Source organism: Scomber japonicus, chromosome 10 (genome assembly GCF_027409825.1).
Source record: "Scomber japonicus isolate fScoJap1 chromosome 10, fScoJap1.pri, whole genome shotgun sequence".
In the NCBI taxonomy this organism is placed as follows: Eukaryota; Metazoa; Chordata; class Actinopteri; order Scombriformes; family Scombridae; genus Scomber; species Scomber japonicus.
In genome coordinates, this window is record NC_070587.1 from 8,620,599 (window position 1) to 8,639,135 (window position 18,537).

Genomic DNA, 18,537 nt, shown 5'->3' on the forward strand with positions numbered 1-18,537 from the left:
ATTCAGATACGCACATGAAGAAACACACACACACACACATACATATATAAATAAATATATATATGTATATATATTTATTTATTTATTTATAGTCCTCTAAAAAATAATTGTTCATTCTCTCATTAAATGGTTGTGTACAATACATAATGCATGATTTCATACAAAGTGCATTTAATGACACTGCTCCAGCCTGTCTTAATTTGGCTGATTCATATCTGAATCTGCAGGCTGAGACTGGTATTCTAAAGGTTATTTGGCTGAGAGAGACTGAGACAAGGTGTGTCCTGTTTTCTCTAACGATGGTGAATAATGCTTGTATGATGGGGCTTAAAGAATGTTAATGGGGCTGTGAAAAGCTGACGAGATGTGACAGGGCTTTAGTCTATACTCAGTAGAAACAACACACCTCCATAGCTTTCTTACTCTTTCCATTACAGTTTATTAAGGTGACTAAAACTGCCAATAGCTACTGCCAATTAAAACATCATATATGAACTTTATGTCACTTCTTCACTAGCCAGCATTTATTTTCACATGTTCTGCTTATGCTACAGTGTCTAAAAGTATATTTGTGATTATCAAGAGTAGCTTAACTGGCATAATAAAGTAGATACAATGTATTGCTGCTCACGACAAAGCTGAAAAAGCCTTAAGATACAGCCAGCAAATGGCACATCATGAATGCAAGCTGGGGGTTGAGCATAGCTCAGCAGGTAGAGCACCCGCCCCATGTATTGAGGCTATAGTCCTCAGCGATCCCGGTTCGAATCCCATGCCAAGCAGTCTTATCCTGCGTGTCATTCCCCCTCACTGCTTCCTGTCTATCTCTACTATCCTGTACATTAAAGGCAAAAAAGCCCAAAAAAATGAATGCAAGCTGTGTAGATTACAAAAAGATTTTTGACCAAATCATGATAAAGGGTCTACCATCCTTAAATGATTAGTTTGACATTTTGAGAAATAAGCTTATCTGATTTGTTGCCAAGGATTAGGTGAGAAGATCATTTTTATGTAGTAAATATGAAGCTGGAGAAAGCAACTGGTTAGAGTAGCTCAGTGTACTGACTAACAGCAGTTAACAGCTCGCCGAGCTCTGTAAGAAGAAAACACCTACTAACACCACTAAAACTCATTGTCAAGAAATAGTTTCTGGTAACACTGGAGTTTTAGTTTGGATTATCTAAACAAAATATAATGTGTCAATTAGAGCTTTAGAGGTGCTGGCAGGTAGGCTGTGTTACCTTTTGACAGAGTGTGACAAAGAAATGGACTGTGCTCATACTGCACTTTTCTGGTCTTTTTGACCACTGCATTCACTTTTACACTACATGTCACATTCACCCATTCACATTCACCCACTGATGACAGGGGCTACTGCACAGGGTACTAAACTGCTCATCAGATGGAGACTGATGGAAACATTTACAGATATCATTTCACCATTGGTGCAGCCATCTGGAGCATTTTTGGGTTAAATATCTTGCCCAAGGACACATCGACTTGACTGCTCTACCTCCTGAACCACAGCTACACCCTAAGCTGAGCTAACCGACTGCTGGTTGCAGCTTCATATTTACTGAACAGACATTAGAGAGGTATTGATCTCTATCTAACTCCTGTAAAGAAAGTGAATAAGTATGTTTTCCCAAATGTTGAACTATGTCTTTAAGGTTTAAAACAACAAAGTCATTAACAAAAGTTCTTTACAAAGAGTTCAGCTGAATTAAAAAGTAGAGGATTTCCCACTTCTTAATCCTTTTGATCCGTCGCTCTCAGTAGTTTGACTCTGTCTCTCATGTAATGACTGGCAGTAGCGGAGGTAGAGTGTCCAGTGAAGCTGGTGGCTGTGAAACAAATTTGCTGCATTGGTGTGTGGTGGCTCCATGTGTGTGTACTTTGAGGCCGTCCTTGAGTACAATACTTGGTTTTATAAGCTTTTTGTCCCACTTGGCACGCATCACAGAATTACTGAATGCCATACTTTGTCTCCAGCTCTTCGGCTGCCTGTCCCAGGTGCATCGTTCTCAGTTTATCTAACAACTCCAGCAACAACGGCCGGTGCAGCATTCCACCTCGTCCTGCTCGTGATCCTTGTTCTGCCCACACCCTCAGCATCTGGTAGTGAGACTCCTTGCAGGTCCGGTGATCCATCTCTGCTCGTTCGATCTCTGTATCCGTCACACCGAGAGAACGCACCAGCTGCTTCACCTGCAGCACTGGTACCAGGTCTAGCACCATGTAGATCAGGTCAGGGACTGCAGAAAGGGGGTGGGCAGAGCGGGGTGATGATGAAGGGAAGAGATAAGAATTAGCACAATAGGTGTCTGTATGTTTGAGTCGAAACACAGTGGACCATTGGTCAGGAGAATGCACATCATCAAATATACTCACTCTTGATTTCCAGTGGGACACAGTCAGGCAGATTGGGTATTTCCTGCTCATTCACAGGGCTTTGGGGAATGGCATTCACATACTTCTCTGAGGGTTCTTCATTTTTGACCAGGATCTGCAATGAGACAGTGGTAGATATAAGATTACTGACTGTAGATGTACATCCAGTAAAAAAAATTTAAAAAGTAAGCAGTTAAATCACTGTACCTCAAGTGAGTCCGGGGTGACAGATGCTTGGGAGGTCTCTCTCAGTATCCTCCTCTTGGTGAGCCATGTGGTGAGGATATAGGTGGCGGGACACCCCACCACAACTAATATTAATGCCACACTTGAAAGCACAGCAATTATAATGATCCATCTTCCATCTTCCTCCTTTTGACCTTCAGAAGGGACACGAGGGACACACAGGTAACAAGACATGAAGACTCACATTAGAAATACAGTTATGTTATTTAACAGTCGGAGTTACATTCTGCTATTATAAAGACACCATCACTATAACACCACAACTATTGAGTGTCTGACCAGCTTTTTTTTTCACCAACTGCCGTTGTCACTTTTTTGAACATGTGATTGTTCAACCCATGTTTGATCCTTATTAATGCACACTGAGTATGCACCTCTGATATGCTGGCATGTGCAATTTAGTCTGCAACTACTGCTCTTATTTATTAATTTATCTATATTAATTACTACCCCCTATATCCATAGTGTATTTTATGTGTCTCATTGTATGTTGTTTTATGTTTATTGTCTGTTTGCTGTTTTTTTAGGACACACTCTTTTTAAATACTGGTGTGCAACAACAATAAAGGCATTAAATTGAATTATATCAGACTGTTGTTCAACATCTGTCATCAGTGCAGCTGTAGTTTTGTACATATCAATCGAAATCACATAATAACACCAGATTCTTGTATAATTCAATATATTCAAGCATTTTTCCAAACATAAAACAGCACAATTTATGTATTTAGGTAGACTGTAGGTTGTCACCAATATTTATCATAAGGTTTAAGTAATTCTACAATAAACAGATAACCTTAGATAACCCTAACCCAAAATCACACTGCCTCATGACAAGGGCTCACCTTTTGTGGTCTGAACAGTAACTGGACAGAGATGTTCACAGCCAGATGAACAGCTGTGGAGAAGAGAGAGGAAGTTTCACAACACTGAGGAGGAAGTAAAACATTGTAAGAGGAATTGATTAACGCTAAGGTCGTGACGACGGCTGGTTAACACTTGAAGTGCTGATTCACAGTCACCATTAATCAAGATAATGCTTCTTATTGTATATATATATAAAGTGTAGCTATGGGTAATGGGAAGTATGGGCAGTAGTTTACTCTGGACTTCCCTCTTTTTCTATCTTCGACAAGCATCACTTTGTCTGCGCTGGACTCGTCACTAATAGAGCTTAATTCCCCTTTTAAAAACCGCCAACGTAAGTAATTTGTATAACCAACCACACATTTAGCTCCTTTGTCTTCTAGTACAACACAGTTACAATAATGTTTTTGTTTGCAATTTTGTATTTCAATTTCAACTAACATGTTTCAAATCAGCAGTATAAAATTAATGTCTAATAAAATAAATATATATAAAAATAAAATAAATATATATTATCAAAGGGAATGTTAACCCCTGAGTAAACAAGGCATGTATTGAATGAAAAAGAAGCCCAGGAGGGAGTACAGTCTATTTAAATATCCCCTGCAGGTGTGTTTTCTGACATATAAAAATACTCAAGTAAAGTTTAATTCTCAGTGTATGTGTGCTAGAGGCTTCAAGTTTCTACATCACACCAGTGTAAATTGCATACTGGACCACTACTTGCTCCAAACTAGTCATGAAGTCATAAATCATGCTTGTAGGTACATGCCTAAACTCTGATTTAAGGTGAACAGCAGATGTATGTAAAGACAGCCTTTTAGTGTCAAACTGTGAAAGGTGAAGCTCAAACATCTAACTGAATTAACATTGAACAAAACACACTTTTGAATAGAAGGAGACTTTAACAAATGAGCACTCTATGACTTAATGTTGCAAAATCAGTGTGTGGCAGTAACCCAGTTTTAAGGTCGTGTAACTTCTCTCTTCTGTTGCTAAAAAATGGAAAGACTGAACAAAGGTGGAAGTGTGTTACAAGTTTCAATTCAACAAACCAACTTCCCTAAAAGTAACTTAAAATAAAAACCATGGCAGACAGCAGAATATGAACAAAGCATGTGGCCAAAACTCATACAGTAGTATACTCACTCTTTGCATGCTACACACTTGCCCTTTTCTTTGTAGTAATTCTCCTTACATCCACACAAAGTGTTGTTCTCTGGTGTACCTGTACACAACAAGAATAATTACATTTAGACCACACTGAGAAAATACATGATGGGCAGGAAAGTAATAATTAATAATGATAATGATAATAATGACAATCAAGCAAATGGCCTTACGTATATATGAGTGTAATTGATTACACTGCAACATCTCAAGACTTACATGGTTGTTTTTCCTGTTCATCAGACCGACACGTTTTACATCTCAAACACTCATATGTTCCTGAGTCGATGTCCTTTTTGTAATAACCGTCTTTACAGCGACAAATAGTGTTTTTGTATGGTTCACATTTTGATACCAAGATTTCATTATATTTTGCTGTGGAAAATATTGAAAAGAGAGAAACAGAACAAAGTAAACCATTACCCGATGCGACATGGGGAAATTCAAAAAGTGAAAATAACTCTTAGAAAAAAGGTAAAGTCACTCTACCTTTGCAACGTTTGCAACTGAAACAGTTTGGGGAGAAGTTCAGCTGGTCCATGAACTGTCCATCTGGACATGGCACACATTCACTCCTTTCACGCACAGCCTGACACTCGTTCAAGAGCTTAAAACCTGGACAACATGAAAAAAACGGTTAAAGATTTGGAGGAGTGAAAGTCTGCCTGTGTGATATTTTTAATAATGAGTATGAGTATAATAATCACGTGTGGTGTGCAGGGGCTCATACAGTACCTGGAGAGCATTTGTTGCAACATATTCCCTTGTCATTGGAATAATCCCCATCTGGACACTTCTGCTTAACTGATTGTGAGGTTGGTTGTAAGGATGTAGAAGTGGAGATGAACATGCACTGCAACACAGATTGCACAAATGCACAAAGTTAGGAAACAACTTTCTTTTTTTCATTTCATTTGGATCAGTAATATCACAATAACAACAATATTTCTCTTTGCTTAAAAAATATGTTTTAACGTCTTATTGAAATATCAAGTGAAGCACTTCAAGACTTTCTCACCAAGAGGATCAATATTGTGCCAAAACAGGCTTTTCTAATCCATCCCCAACTGTGTCGAGCTCCCTCCATCATCTTACAGGTTCAGTCCATCTGAAGCCACCTGCAAGGAAAACAATCTGTAAAACATCCGACAGCCAAAGACATAGAAATAAAGGTATGTTACACTTTTTGTTAAACGACGAACACTCATTGTTACACTGTGAGGACAAGCATAATAAAATAAGACTAATTATATTATTTCTTAAATTCACTCAGTATTATGGCTGCAACTAATTACTTTCATTATCAATTAATCTGCTTTAATAATCAGTTTTGTCTATAAAATGTCAGTTAATTCTTAGAGCTCAAGGTATGATGGCAAAAAAGAAAATCCTCACATTTGAGAACATTTTTTTAAAGAAATTACAAAAAACAGTTTTTCAATTATCAAAATAGTTGCCAATTCATCGATTGACTAAACGACTTATTGACTAATCACTGCAGCTCTCCTTCATTTTACAATAAAATCCAGATGATCTGTTGCAATGCCATACAGTAGCTTTATAAAGTAAAGCTTTCAATTTGTTCAAATGTCCTTTTTTAGTTATTCGTGGCTCTAGTCATTTATTTTGGGTGTATTGGGACTTTTTTTTTTTTTTTTTACAAATATCAGACCAATTGCCACCGATCATGGATCATGAATCACCTTCCATCTACCCCCACCAACAGGCCACAGTTTGTCCTACACCACAGGTAACATGCAAACACATTTTCATAATAATAATAATAAATGATTCCATATGTTGTTGTTTTATTACACAGACTGTATTCAGGATTGCACTTTGCTATTTTCAACATAACTAATGAATTGGATCATTTTTGTTTAGCTTTACTTTGTTTTAGGCAGATTTTTCTCAGATTGTTATGGGGCCCTGAGGAGGAAATGAGCTGCATGGTCCCATTAACTGCTCATTCCTCTGACTTTCTCCTCTATTCTCACACATAAAACTGCCAGGACACAAGGCTTACTGAGCAGTGATTTCATTAAACATGTTTACATTGACATATACACACAGTAACAAGACTCTTCAATCTTGATGTTGACACAGGGAGTCAAATAAATGAAGGACAATCCATCTTAAGGTGATTTAGATTGTGATTTAAAGGTGCATACTTTCAATCAAAAGGAGCCGGTGCCCATTTTTTGTTTGTTTTCTGGCGCTGCAGAGCTGCAACGATTAGTCGGTCAGTCAATTAATCAACTACTATCCCCAGATATACTCATACACAAATAATATACAACTGATACAGATCAAATAATCATTAGTTCCAGCCCTAATACTAAGGAATCATGTAAATGATTTATGCACTGAGGCACTAGTTATTAAGGTATTTCCTAATATCTCCTGAATATCTTAACGGCTCAATTCACCCAAATACCAAAATATATTTTCCCACATATCACCAGTCATATTTAACAGTTCAGTTAGTTTTAGATTCACCTGTTACAGTTTTGAGACATCCATCAGTGATTTCTCTAATGTGTCCTGTCAACACAGTTTAAGGAAGCGAGTGAAAAATACCCTCAAGTCACCAGTTCCCCACCTTTTAATCAGATCAGGGTAATCCATATATTTAGCTACAGTCAACGTTTTTTATGACAATTATTGACACAGGTCTGTGTGTTTTTCTTGGGGAGCCGCTATATTTGGGAGGGAGCTGAGGTTTCCGAGGTGGTTTTCTGAGCATATCATCTGATAAAACGAAACTAGGACTAAGATCGACTAAAGGTAAGCACGAAACTCTGTTAAATGTGTTATATGGGTTACAAATTACTTTTATTTTAATACTAAATAGCATCTTGAATGTATCCTTAAACTGGGATGTAATGATGGTCTAAGTGACTGAAACTTTTTAAAACTTTTTTTTTTTTTTTTTTTTTAATAACTGAAAGTGTGCAGGGTCACAGGGTCGACATTTAATAATTATGTCTCCTTAGAATTAACAGCCCACTAGGGGGATTTAACACATTAAAGAGAAATTTGAATATGCAGTGTTATATTTACATACTACGGTCTGCCAAATAAACAGCTTGGCTCTCTCTCTCATTTTTTATATGACATTTTTGTACGCAGTAGTTTGGCAGCTCGATCACTTCCCTGTCTGGACTTTGAGATTTGACTTGACTTTTTGAGTGACTTTAAAATCCTCCAATTTCACCGTGACGACTCACTTGTTTACAGGTAACGTTGACGTATGTAAGAACTAAATGAACTCTGAAGTTTTATCTTTTTTTTTTCCTGAATCTAACTGGTTTCGGTTTAGTTATACCACATTGACACCCACTAAAAGCCTCAGGCTGATATGAATCTCTTCTGCCCACAAACTGACACACAGAGCTATTTTACCGTCACTTACCTGGACAAACACTGGCAAGTCAACGATGACACTTTACTTCAGGTCCATATCACGGCAGGAATGTATCAATAATTGGACACAAGTTATTTTTTGTGTGTGTTTGGTATAGCGTTAGAGATGTTTCCCCACTCTGGTCGGGTAAGAGGAGGCGGTTCCCTAAAACGGGAAATGCAGCTGCGTCACGAGCAGTTTCAAGGAATAGTCTATGGTTTGTCAAGAAGGACCTGTGGGAATAATAATACACATAAACCTGTTGCATGAGCATCAAACACCTGAAATATGTCTGCGAGGTGACTCACTATAAGATTAGAATCAAACTAAAGATTAGTATAAATGACAGCTCTCACACCCACACATGTGAGTTGAAACATGCCAAAATTCCTCACATTCATTCATCCTTAAAGGACATTTGTTCAAGTCTGTCTTAAAGCAGCCAGCCAGGAGCCCAAATGAACATTGAAACTGTTTTTTCTTGACATAATCATTCTTCTTGTTTATACCGACCATTAGAAGATCCCTTCACAATGCACGTAATACAATCTACAGTACCCCTCTGAAAACATGTAATTAAAAGTTTATCTGAAGCTCAAGCTACAAATGAGTCGAATCAAGTCAGTGTCTTTCAACGTTACAGTTTTTTTAGTGCCACTGTCCTGCTTTTTGTTACTTTACTTCCTCCACAGCTCAACAGGGAAACGCTGTTCGAGGAAACACAAAGAGGGAATTTGATCCTATAAAGACTGTAAATGTGGCAGATATTCACTTTACTGACTAACTCAGACTGCTGACGCCTCATATAAGCTTCAGATGAACTTTTACTACTCGTAATGAACAAATCAAGAAGACTACACTTTTAAGAAATACTTAATTTCTGAATACATCACATTTTAAATCATTATTTCATTCTGATGTAGTGTTTTGGTCCCTAGAGAAAAGTATCTGACAGCCCTGTGCAGTGCAAGTACAGCCACTGAATTTAGAATAACTTTAAGCACTGCATAATCCCAATAGGGTTTTAATTAAAACTAAAAATAGGCTGGAGTCGGCTGGAGCTTTTTATGGCAGGCCAGTGGAGTGTGGCCTCACGTGAACCACTCAATACAGTATATATGAAAGAGCTCACTCAGCAGAGCAAGACAATTGTTTCCTAAGAAAAACCACATCCTTCTTTATCAGTGAGCAAAAAAAAAAAAAAATCGCTCAATCGTTTCCTCCATCTTTCTGTCTCTCTTTTTGTGTCAGTGTCACACATCCACAAGTGTCAAATACCAACACATAGTGTACAGTTTATGTAGGTCTTCAGTATGCACGTGCACACGCCCACAGTGGTAAGTTCAACACATCACCTCCGAGGACAGCTGTCAGCACTGGACTGCTCTGACTCTGCAAAAAAACACACTTTCAGTTTACTATCTGTTTACTTGACCACAGAAATGTCAACGTGTTCCTGGCAAAAATTCCTCTGAAGTACTAATCAAACATAAATTTCTTTACGGTCAAGTCACCTAATACTGAAATCTCAAGATAAGCATGGTCAGGTTTAGTCTAAGTCAGTTGATAGTGAGTTTGGTGCTCAGTCATCTCTTTCACATAGTCATTCGTGCACTCCTGCTGTTCGCTGAGAGTCACAAATCAAGACCTCTGAGGCAGCCCCCCTGTAATATGCTGCTTCCTCTACTAGTCCTGTTTCACGGTTGACAAGAGTGACAAGAGGTCACGTGTTGCCGTCTGGTTTCTGTGAAAACTGCTCAAGCAGAGCCTAAAGGGGGTATCAAGAGAACAACATGACAGCTGAATGCTTCATACCTCTCAGTCTTTTATTTCAGTTTTAGGTAACAGTGATACTTAAATGGAGAAAAAAGGACACTGACAAGATTTGGTAAGAGTTTGGGGAACGATCTGCACACACATGCAAGTCATCTGGTTATTACTGACTAACTGCTAACACACAAAAGTTCTGATATCAATACAAAGTACAAAAGAATAGAAGGAATTTCCAGAAAGTTATTATTATGTTAACGGCCAGCAGCGCTTACTTGCAAACTGGACAATTGAAGTCACAGTGCGCTAAACAGTAGACAGATGTCACCGTTACCACACAGACAATGCAGTTGAGAATAATTCAAACAAAAATAACCCTCAAATATCATAAAATAAATACAAAAAATCATTTACAGAGTACATTTATGATATATTTATGATCATATGGGCTTACCTATGTGTTATATTTGGTATTGTTTAAAGGAGCTCAATTTTCTCACTACTGTGTGTCATAAAGTTGCAGAGTTGCTCATCAGATTAAGGTCGATTCTTGGAATGATGTTTATCTCTACATCAGCTTTCTGTAAGAAGAACAGGATCGCTTTATGTTAAATGAGTCGTTCATGATATTTTACATGAAGTGACCTTGTCATCTAAGAAGAAGAGAAAAGGAGAGAGATGGTTAGTGTTTGTGTGTGTGTGTGTGTGTGTGTGTGTATGTGTGTGAGGGAGAGAGAGAGAGAGAGAGAGAGAGAGAGCGAGAGAGAGAGAAAAAAAGAGAGAGCGAGAGAGACAGCGAGAGAGGAAACATTGGTTGTTGAGACGATATCTTGACTTTGGATGAAACGAGAGATATGGTGCCTGTGGAAACAAGTGGAGGCTGGAGGAGGGCAGGTTTTTTGTGCCATACACAGAGCCAGGGGGTCGTTGTGGCTGCCGGCACAGGACACGAGCACAGAGCAGAGAGATTTCAAAAGACTAGCAAAATGTTAGGGTTTCATTATGAGTCATCTTTGACATTTTATGAATAATCCCCTGACACACTTCAGGTCCCCTGTTCAGTCTGTCACTAAGAGGGTCCCAGGTTACATCTCGTCTAACCATCTCATCCACGGTAAGTCTACTGTCAGCCAAAACCTTTGATAAAAGTGTCTTGTCATGTTCAAAGCTGAAACATTTACGCGATAATGTTCCTGCAATCTGACTTGTAGTGGGATGTAAAGTTTTTAGGATGTTTGTTTTAGTACAGAGCAGATGTTCCTCATGTTACATGCTTTTTAAACATGAAATGTGTGTTACAGTGTGTTGTGTAGCTTCCCAGCTAAATTATGTGTCTGTTATGACTTGTGTGGATACTATAAAGTACTGTAGAGGTTTGTCATTTTTACAAGATGAATGTTATTTCATTCTGTGTCTGTCTATTGGAAACATAATGTTAATAAAACTAACCAGTTTCATCCATTTTCCTCCTTGTCCTCCTGCTCGCCATCCTCCTCCTCCCTTCCTCATCGTTCTCTTCCTCTTCGTCTTTTCGCTTTTACTCCCAGATGCAGTCATTATATTACATTCCTTTACTTTTCCTGTGTAGTCTCTCTTTCCTGTCTCCTGTGCTTTCCAGCAATTGCAATCAGACACAATATCCCTGGCCCGTAGGAACTCCAACAATGTGCTGTAACAGCTGCCCACCAGGTACTGTGACTTCTTTCTGTCTTGATCGATTTCGTAGCTTGAAGTCAAACATACTATAACTGTAACTGTAAATACATTACAGGGAAACATATGGTACGGCGTTCAAGGGTGGAATGTGAGATTGAGTGTCAATCTTGCACAGATGGCCGCTACAATGATATCTACAACGTGAAGCTGAGGTGCAACATCTGTGAAAATTGCAACAAATGTGAGTAATTTCACAGCTTTTGTCTCTGCGGAGTAGGGTGTTAATTGTGTGTGAGTCCTGAACTATGTGAGAAAATACCTTTTAGATCATGCAAATTACAACATTTACTAGGATGCTAGATTCAAGGAAACTCTGTAAGGGTGAATTTTTGCTAATATGAGAGATTTAACTGTCAGTTTCAACCTTCCTTATTTACTTTACCACTGTGCTGTTCCATGGTGCATGTATTTCAGAAATTCAAAGTCTTTATCATTATTAGACTATTAATATACTATTATCAGATATGCAGATTATCAGATATGCAGATTATCAGATATGCAGATAGACGAACAAAGAATCTTATCAAGATAGAGCTGAAACACTGAATCACAGTGCAGCAGATGTCATGTGGAGCCCAGCCCTCCCCTCCTGTGACACTCTGTAGTTCCTTGTTAACTTTGTGTGTATTTAACGTGTATGATGTGTGTGAACTAAGTGACTGTGTCCTTTTTGGCTTGATGTGGGAGTGAGTCATCATTTCTCTGTGGTCCTGACCACTGACTTCGACCAGTTACGGCACAAAACTTGAAGAAGGCAGACTTTTAGTTGTTACTCAACTCTGTCTGCAGGTTCACGATTTCACATTTGCTTCTAGACACCTAATGTGAGGGGATTTCCCATTCTGAGTATCATGACGGGATACAGTCAGAGAGAGATGAAAAGAAGAGGGGGGTTGGGGGTCTGAGAAACCCTCTTTTTAACCAGCTCAGGGAGATTGGGGTGGGATTCAGCATCAGACATTCAGTCATGTTTTCATGGTAATACCATCGGCAGCACAGCCCACCAGTGATGGTAATGGCAGAAGGAGGTTCAAAAGGTAGACCATGCAAGTGGAAAAAAAGAAAAAACACAGAAAAGTGGTAAACATCGGAAAGAGCAGCAGAGACATTACTCAGGTCTTTGCCTGCTACAGGTGAGCAATAAAAGACTGTTTACTGAATTTTAAATGTCACTGTGGAAAACATAAAAGAGTGTGTGAGTACGTGATTCTCAGTCTGAATTTTGGATATGTTTTAGCTGAGTCTAACATCTATGCTTCAAACAAGACGCTCTATCTTGTAACCAACGGTTTAACATATTACATACCAATGTTACAACTGTAGAGCAACTATAAACACAACTTTTAAATCTGAAAATACATCTGAAACTCTTTGATACCTGTCTCAATAAAAAGGAACTCTTCAATGCTCCTATAAGTCCTACACATGTAGGGGCTTCAAACCAATTAACGGCTATATGGAAAATAACATTGCAGGAAATAATTTAACCCACACAAAAAACCCCACACACTGCTCTTGCACTTCAACAGTATCAGTCTAAGGTTTATCCAGTAATACTTCATAAAAGTGTTAAACATATGCAAGGATGTAATAGTTTTTTGTTGTTGTGGGAAGTCAAACTAATATTTCATATATTAAGTCATTTTCATCTCTTAAGACCTTTAGAGTAAAAATCTCTGAACCTCTCAGTAAGGAGGACAAGCAAACAAAAAACTGTAATATGAGACTTTCCAATAATGTATTGTAAATTTTAGATTTGAATGGTTTCTATGGTCATATTTGGCTGTTAGCATTGAATGAAATGAAGGATATGGTCAAGACAACAGTGTACTGCAGATCATAATGTAATAACAACTAATTACACCAAACAAACATCCAAACATATATAAAATGTGTTTATGACTGAGGTTATAGTTGAATTTGTGTCACTACCTTTCAATATAGACATGTATATCAGTTCATGTACAAAATTAAAACACCAAGAGAAGATTTCCCTGAAATATGACACTAGATGATACAAAGTTGTATATATATTTATGATTGTCGTTGTTGCAATTTTATCTACTACTATGGGCTGTTGTGAAAACTTAATGTCTTGTGATGATTGTTGCTCTTTGTGGCTCATATAAGTAGTTCTCTGTTTGCTAATTTGTGAACTCACATTGATGCACGCATGTTAAAGATGTCTGTAAGAAAGAAAATGTTTCATCAAACTGAAATACTGCTTTCACTGGCTCTTCAGAAGAGGCAGTAGTAGTGATAATATAACCGTCTTATGAGTTAAAACCAGAATCTTACCTGTCATACATTGTTTGTGAGTCATTTCTCATTTTCTGATTCTTGTCATGTTTTAAGGAAATCTGAATGCATACGTGTGTAAAAACATAACCAGGAATATAAATAGACTTTATTATTCATAAGTAACTGATTATTGTGTTTATTTTTTCTAATAGCAAACATGGAGTACAAGACAAGCTGTAGTGTCACTCGTAACGCTGTGTGCAGATGTAAAGCGGGCTTCAGGTGCAGTGACCAACAGTGCACAGAGTGTATTCCAGTACCGACCACCAAACCCACTACAGGTACGATACTCAGCACATTCAACCAAACTTTATAATGGAGTCAAAGTTGCAGGATTGTATCCTAACATCTGTATCGGGACATCATTTTTCCAGTCTGTACAAATGCACATGAATATAAACCCTTTTTGCTCATAAACGTATTCCACAGAGATAAATAATAATATATATTGCACAGTATGAGTAACACTGCAATTCATTTTTAAAGAGTAATTTAACACCAAGATGAACAATTCCCGTAATTTTACCACATTACCATAAACTGTTGCAGTAACTGTTCTGGTAAAACATCTGCTGCACCACAACCAACATCACATTTGGGTGTGGTCACAACGCGGTCTTTTACACATAAAACCACACTAAACTGTCATGTCACAGTTTACAGGCTGAAACTGTAACCGCTAAAGATGAGTAAAAATGCAATCAGCCAGTGTCTAATTAAAAGATATGTTCACACTTTCATTAATTCTGTCTTAAAACATCAGTCATGTGCCCAAATGAACATCGTCTCACTGTAATCATTCCTTCTGTTCAATTAAAAGATCACTTCCAAAATCCACAATCCTCATTGTGAGTAAAAATGTATTCAAAGGTTAATAATATGAGGATCCAGCTGTATGAGTTAGTCAAATAAATATCATAGTCAATATCTTCCACCGTTACAAACCTCTTTGTGTGTTGTTCCTGTTCAGCTGCAGTGTAACAAAAACTTTGAAAGATATTGGATGTATTTCACACATTTGGATAGCTGAAGCTAATGGCCAGAATGAACATGAGAAATTATTGCAGAAAGAAAAATATTTGTCTGTGTGGATAGACTTGAAAAATTGTGAACCAGTCCTTTAAGGGTGCAGAGCCTGGCTTTGCAGATGCACATGACACCTCAAAACCACTCCAGCAGCTCTATAAAAAGTGGGTTCTTGTTGCTTTAGGGGGCCCAGAGTACCACCGAAATGTGTGCAAAAACGGCAACCACACCAGTGTGCTGTAGCACTGCATAACACTGTAACCATAGCAACATACATTCGGAAAGGTTCAGCTAAAATAGCTCTGTGCTGATGTCAAACTTAACAACGACAAACCAATCAGCTGATAAAAATGTTGATGAACTTTGGTCTGACCTTAGTTAACAGTGGTTTGTTTACTCAGCGGTATCCAAGGAGTTAAGTCACACTGGCACAAAGTGACACAAGCTAATTATAAAACATACCGCATGATTATACATTCTGACGAGACTTAAGAGTGAGTTCACTGACTATTCATTGACTGTCTCCATTAAACTATGAACGTTTTTCTTACCAGCCTTCAAACCTTTTGCCTCCACCCCTCGCATGGCTCCCCCTTCATCGGTCAAAGGTAACGTAAAAACAAAGAAGTTACTGTTTTTGAAATTGAATTGAACTGAATTGATTTGGGGTTGTGGGGAAAACAAAACAGACTCTTTATTCTGAATTCTGAGATTGTGGTAGGAGTTGTTTTTTTTAAGTAATATGAGTTCCTTTCACAAGTAACTAGTAACTAATAACTAATTTTTAGTGAGCTGCCCAACGCTGCAACATTTACTGAAAGGCTTCCAAACATATAAGCATGTTGTGGAAAGAACAGTTCTTTAGATTTGGGTCACAGTGGGTCAATGTAAGTCTGTTGACTATAAAACCCTGAGCTGCCAGCAAAACTTAATCTAAACAGCAACTGCTTTGCAAACTACTGCTTAAAAAAACAGTTATAATTGGCAGGAGGTCAGCAGGCTTTGAGGCTCATGACTCACTGAGTGAGAAATGACAAGAATGAAAATGTAGCACAGAGTGAGAGAAAGATAAATGACACAACTGAATGACAGAGAGAAACATTTGCACCTAATTTACCTTTACAAAGTGGCGGCAAGTTCTATAGAGGAGTGCAGATGAGGATTAACAGTGAGCTTGTTTGTCTTCATAGGCATTACTTTCCCCAGCTGGCCTCTGTTCCTCTTTCTGGGTTAATCACAACAAAATCCCTGAAAACAGCAAGTTATACTTGTAAACAATATTACTTGGAAATCACCTATTATATCCCAGGTTTTAGTATAGCTTAGATACAACCTAAGTATATTTGTAGCAACCTAGCTACAGCTTAGAAACACACTTGAGTTGAGCTACTGTAAGCTAAACAATATGTCCACTCTGCTTTTGGGGCTCAACAGCCAACATATGTTTACAGGTTACATGTTTGAATCACCTTCAATAAGATAAGCTATTATTAATTATGAAATGCAAGTGGGATAAACAAGGTATTGGTATAAATCAGGCTGGTCTAATGTTAGCAGATATGTAGTTCTTTCAAGCAGCAGTGAAAATATGTTTACTTAAAGCTGCAAAAACTAAACAGGTTCTCACACCTCGCGCAAGATGGAGGGATATGGATATTGAACATTGCATGTAGGAGATGTTACTGCATATCATGTGTAGACTGTGCCATGTAAAGTTTATGTAAATCTGATTATGTTTGTCACATAAGGCTGACTTCTGCCAGCAGGCGGTGCTACACAAGTGGGTCTTTAATACAGTAATACATTTAATGGAGGTCAGCTGACATGCTTATGGATTTTCATATATATTGGACGTTGCACAAAAGAGTTAAATATCAGTTCCTGTGTCTGCCATGTCGCCCTAAAGAACACATCAGTCATGTTGCTGTATATTGTAGGCCACACGTTTTTCGCATCGCCACAGCAAATGGCATTCCACAAAAAAATTTGACTTGAGATGTCACTGAACAAAGGTGGAAATGTGGACCTGTTGAATCGTCTGTAAATTGCCTAAAATAGTGTGTCGTCACATGATCTATGACATCATCAGTCTGAGGTTTATACCCACCAGATTTCAAACACATCCGTTAAACCCTCTAGAAAGAGTTCAAAAAATGTGCATAAAATAGAGGGAAACACTTACAAGTCAGAGCTCATGAAAGCCAATATTAAATATGTCCAAATTTAACATTGTACGTTCCAAATGTTGTGAACATCAGCGTAACTTTAGCCTGTCTACAGCCTGCCAGGTATTAGGGGGTGCTATGGAGCCCACTAAATCTGTATGAACCCAATCATTGTTTTTTTCTTTCATGTATCAAATTGAACTACTTTGCTAATTTTTACAGTAACTTACTGATAATATCGTTTCTTGGTTTTGGCTCCAAAAATCTAATTTAAAGTATTTTACTGTATTTAGAAAGAACAGCACTTTATTGTTAGAATATGTTTGGTATTTTCACAATTTGATTCTTCTTATTATGATTATGATGATGATGATGATGATTATTATTATTATTATTATTATTATTATTATTATTATTATTATTATTACTTGTATCATTTATTTAGCTATGGAGATACAGGGTTGAGTGGGTTGAGTGGTAAGTGGGTGTTGATCCATAGGCTTAATATGTTTTAAGAAATGGCTTATAATTTTCCTGCTGTTGGAAATAGATATCAATGAAAAAGGGAAATGATTAAACTCCTCTTCCTCTAAATTTTCCTAAAATGTCTCTCTCATACATTCTCACAGATTCAATGTGGTACCTGGTGATAATTACCCTCCTGCTTGTCGTAATTGCCCTTGCCGTAACAAAGCTCAAGCCCTTTCTGCGCTGGATCAGATCAAAGGAAGGTCAGTTGATTATTATTTTAAATAATGAAGCTGATAACCTTGCACCACTATGTAAATACAGGAAGTACACTGAGCATAGTACATTTATCCTTATCCTGTTACTCTGTACTTAAATACTGTTTAACCTTTAATACTTAGATTGCTTGTTATCTGATATTTTAATCTAATTCCTGCCAAAACTTTCCCCTCTTCTCTCGTTGCTCAGGATACCTGTTGGCTGAAAAAATAACTGCACGACCAGAAACGACCACAGAGGACGAGGGAGTGTCTAAACCAGTCCAGGAAATGTGTGGGAAATGTGATCAACCAATCGATGTTTCGAATGTTTGAGTTAAAGACTGAAAGAATGTAAAAAGCAGAAACTTGAATGGGAGATAAGATGGTGGGTGGACATAAAGCAGATTCACAACATTTTGTTGCTTTGGACATTTATGAGAAATGGAGTCAAGCGTCACTCCGCTCAACGCTGATGAGAGAAGAAATTGTACTGTATATTTCAAGACTTTTGCTGTTCCTTGAGATGAAACGTGAACTTTTCTGTGAAGTTTAGATGGTAGAAGTGTAAGAAAACGATGAAGAAAGTGAAAAGAGCATGAGTTAGAAATTGTGCAGTATGTTGCTTAATGGTGGTATCTACAATGGTACACAAAAGTTAAAGATATTCAATTCTTTACATTTATATGTGTATATATACATTTTTCAGGATGTGTTAAAGGAAATGCAATAATTATAATCATTTACTTATATA

General features: G+C 37.7%; 2 protein-coding genes across 2 annotated transcripts; one reads left to right on the forward strand and one right to left on the reverse strand.

Annotated features, from left to right (window-relative positions):
• Positions 1-97: 97 nt before the first annotated feature.
• tnfrsf1a (tumor necrosis factor receptor superfamily, member 1a) lies at positions 98-8,635 on the reverse strand. The gene is made up of 10 exons (XM_053326464.1): positions 8,090-8,635; positions 5,693-5,792; positions 5,410-5,527; positions 5,164-5,289; positions 4,894-5,049; positions 4,654-4,732; positions 3,483-3,535; positions 2,599-2,771; positions 2,392-2,506; positions 98-2,255 (listed from the first exon to the last, which is right to left on the reverse strand). Exons 2-10 carry the CDS (start codon positions 5,762-5,764, stop codon positions 1,966-1,968), a joined length of 1,182 nt encoding a protein of 393 aa, XP_053182439.1. The 5' UTR covers positions 5,765-5,792; positions 8,090-8,635; the 3' UTR covers positions 98-1,965.
• On the forward strand, positions 7,397-18,534 carry cd27 (CD27 molecule). The gene is made up of 7 exons (XM_053326496.1): positions 7,397-7,461; positions 11,504-11,539; positions 11,622-11,747; positions 14,020-14,148; positions 15,448-15,501; positions 17,688-17,789; positions 17,995-18,534. Exons 2-7 carry the CDS (start codon positions 11,515-11,517, stop codon positions 18,117-18,119), a joined length of 561 nt encoding a protein of 186 aa, XP_053182471.1. The 5' UTR covers positions 7,397-7,461; positions 11,504-11,514; the 3' UTR covers positions 18,120-18,534.
• Positions 18,535-18,537: the final 3 nt, after the last annotated feature.

Coding starts and splice junctions, on each gene's coding strand:
- tnfrsf1a (XM_053326464.1), bottom strand. CDS start 5,764: ATGATGGAGGGAGCTCGACACAGTTGGGGATGGATTAGAAAAGCCTGT. Junction 5,290..5,409: donor TTGCAACAAATGCTCTCCAG/GTACTGTATGAG, acceptor CATGTTGTCCAG/GTTTTAAGCTCTTGAACGAG. Junction 4,733..4,893: donor TGAACAGGAAAAACAACCAT/GTAAGTCTTGAG, acceptor TGTTGTGTACAG/GTACACCAGAGAACAACACT.
- cd27 (XM_053326496.1), top strand. CDS start 11,515: ATGTGCTGTAACAGCTGCCCACCAG. Junction 11,748..14,019: donor CTGTGAAAATTGCAACAAAT/GTGAGTAATTTC, acceptor TTTTTCTAATAG/CAAACATGGAGTACAAGACA. Junction 17,790..17,994: donor CTGGATCAGATCAAAGGAAG/GTCAGTTGATTA, acceptor CTCGTTGCTCAG/GATACCTGTTGGCTGAAAAA.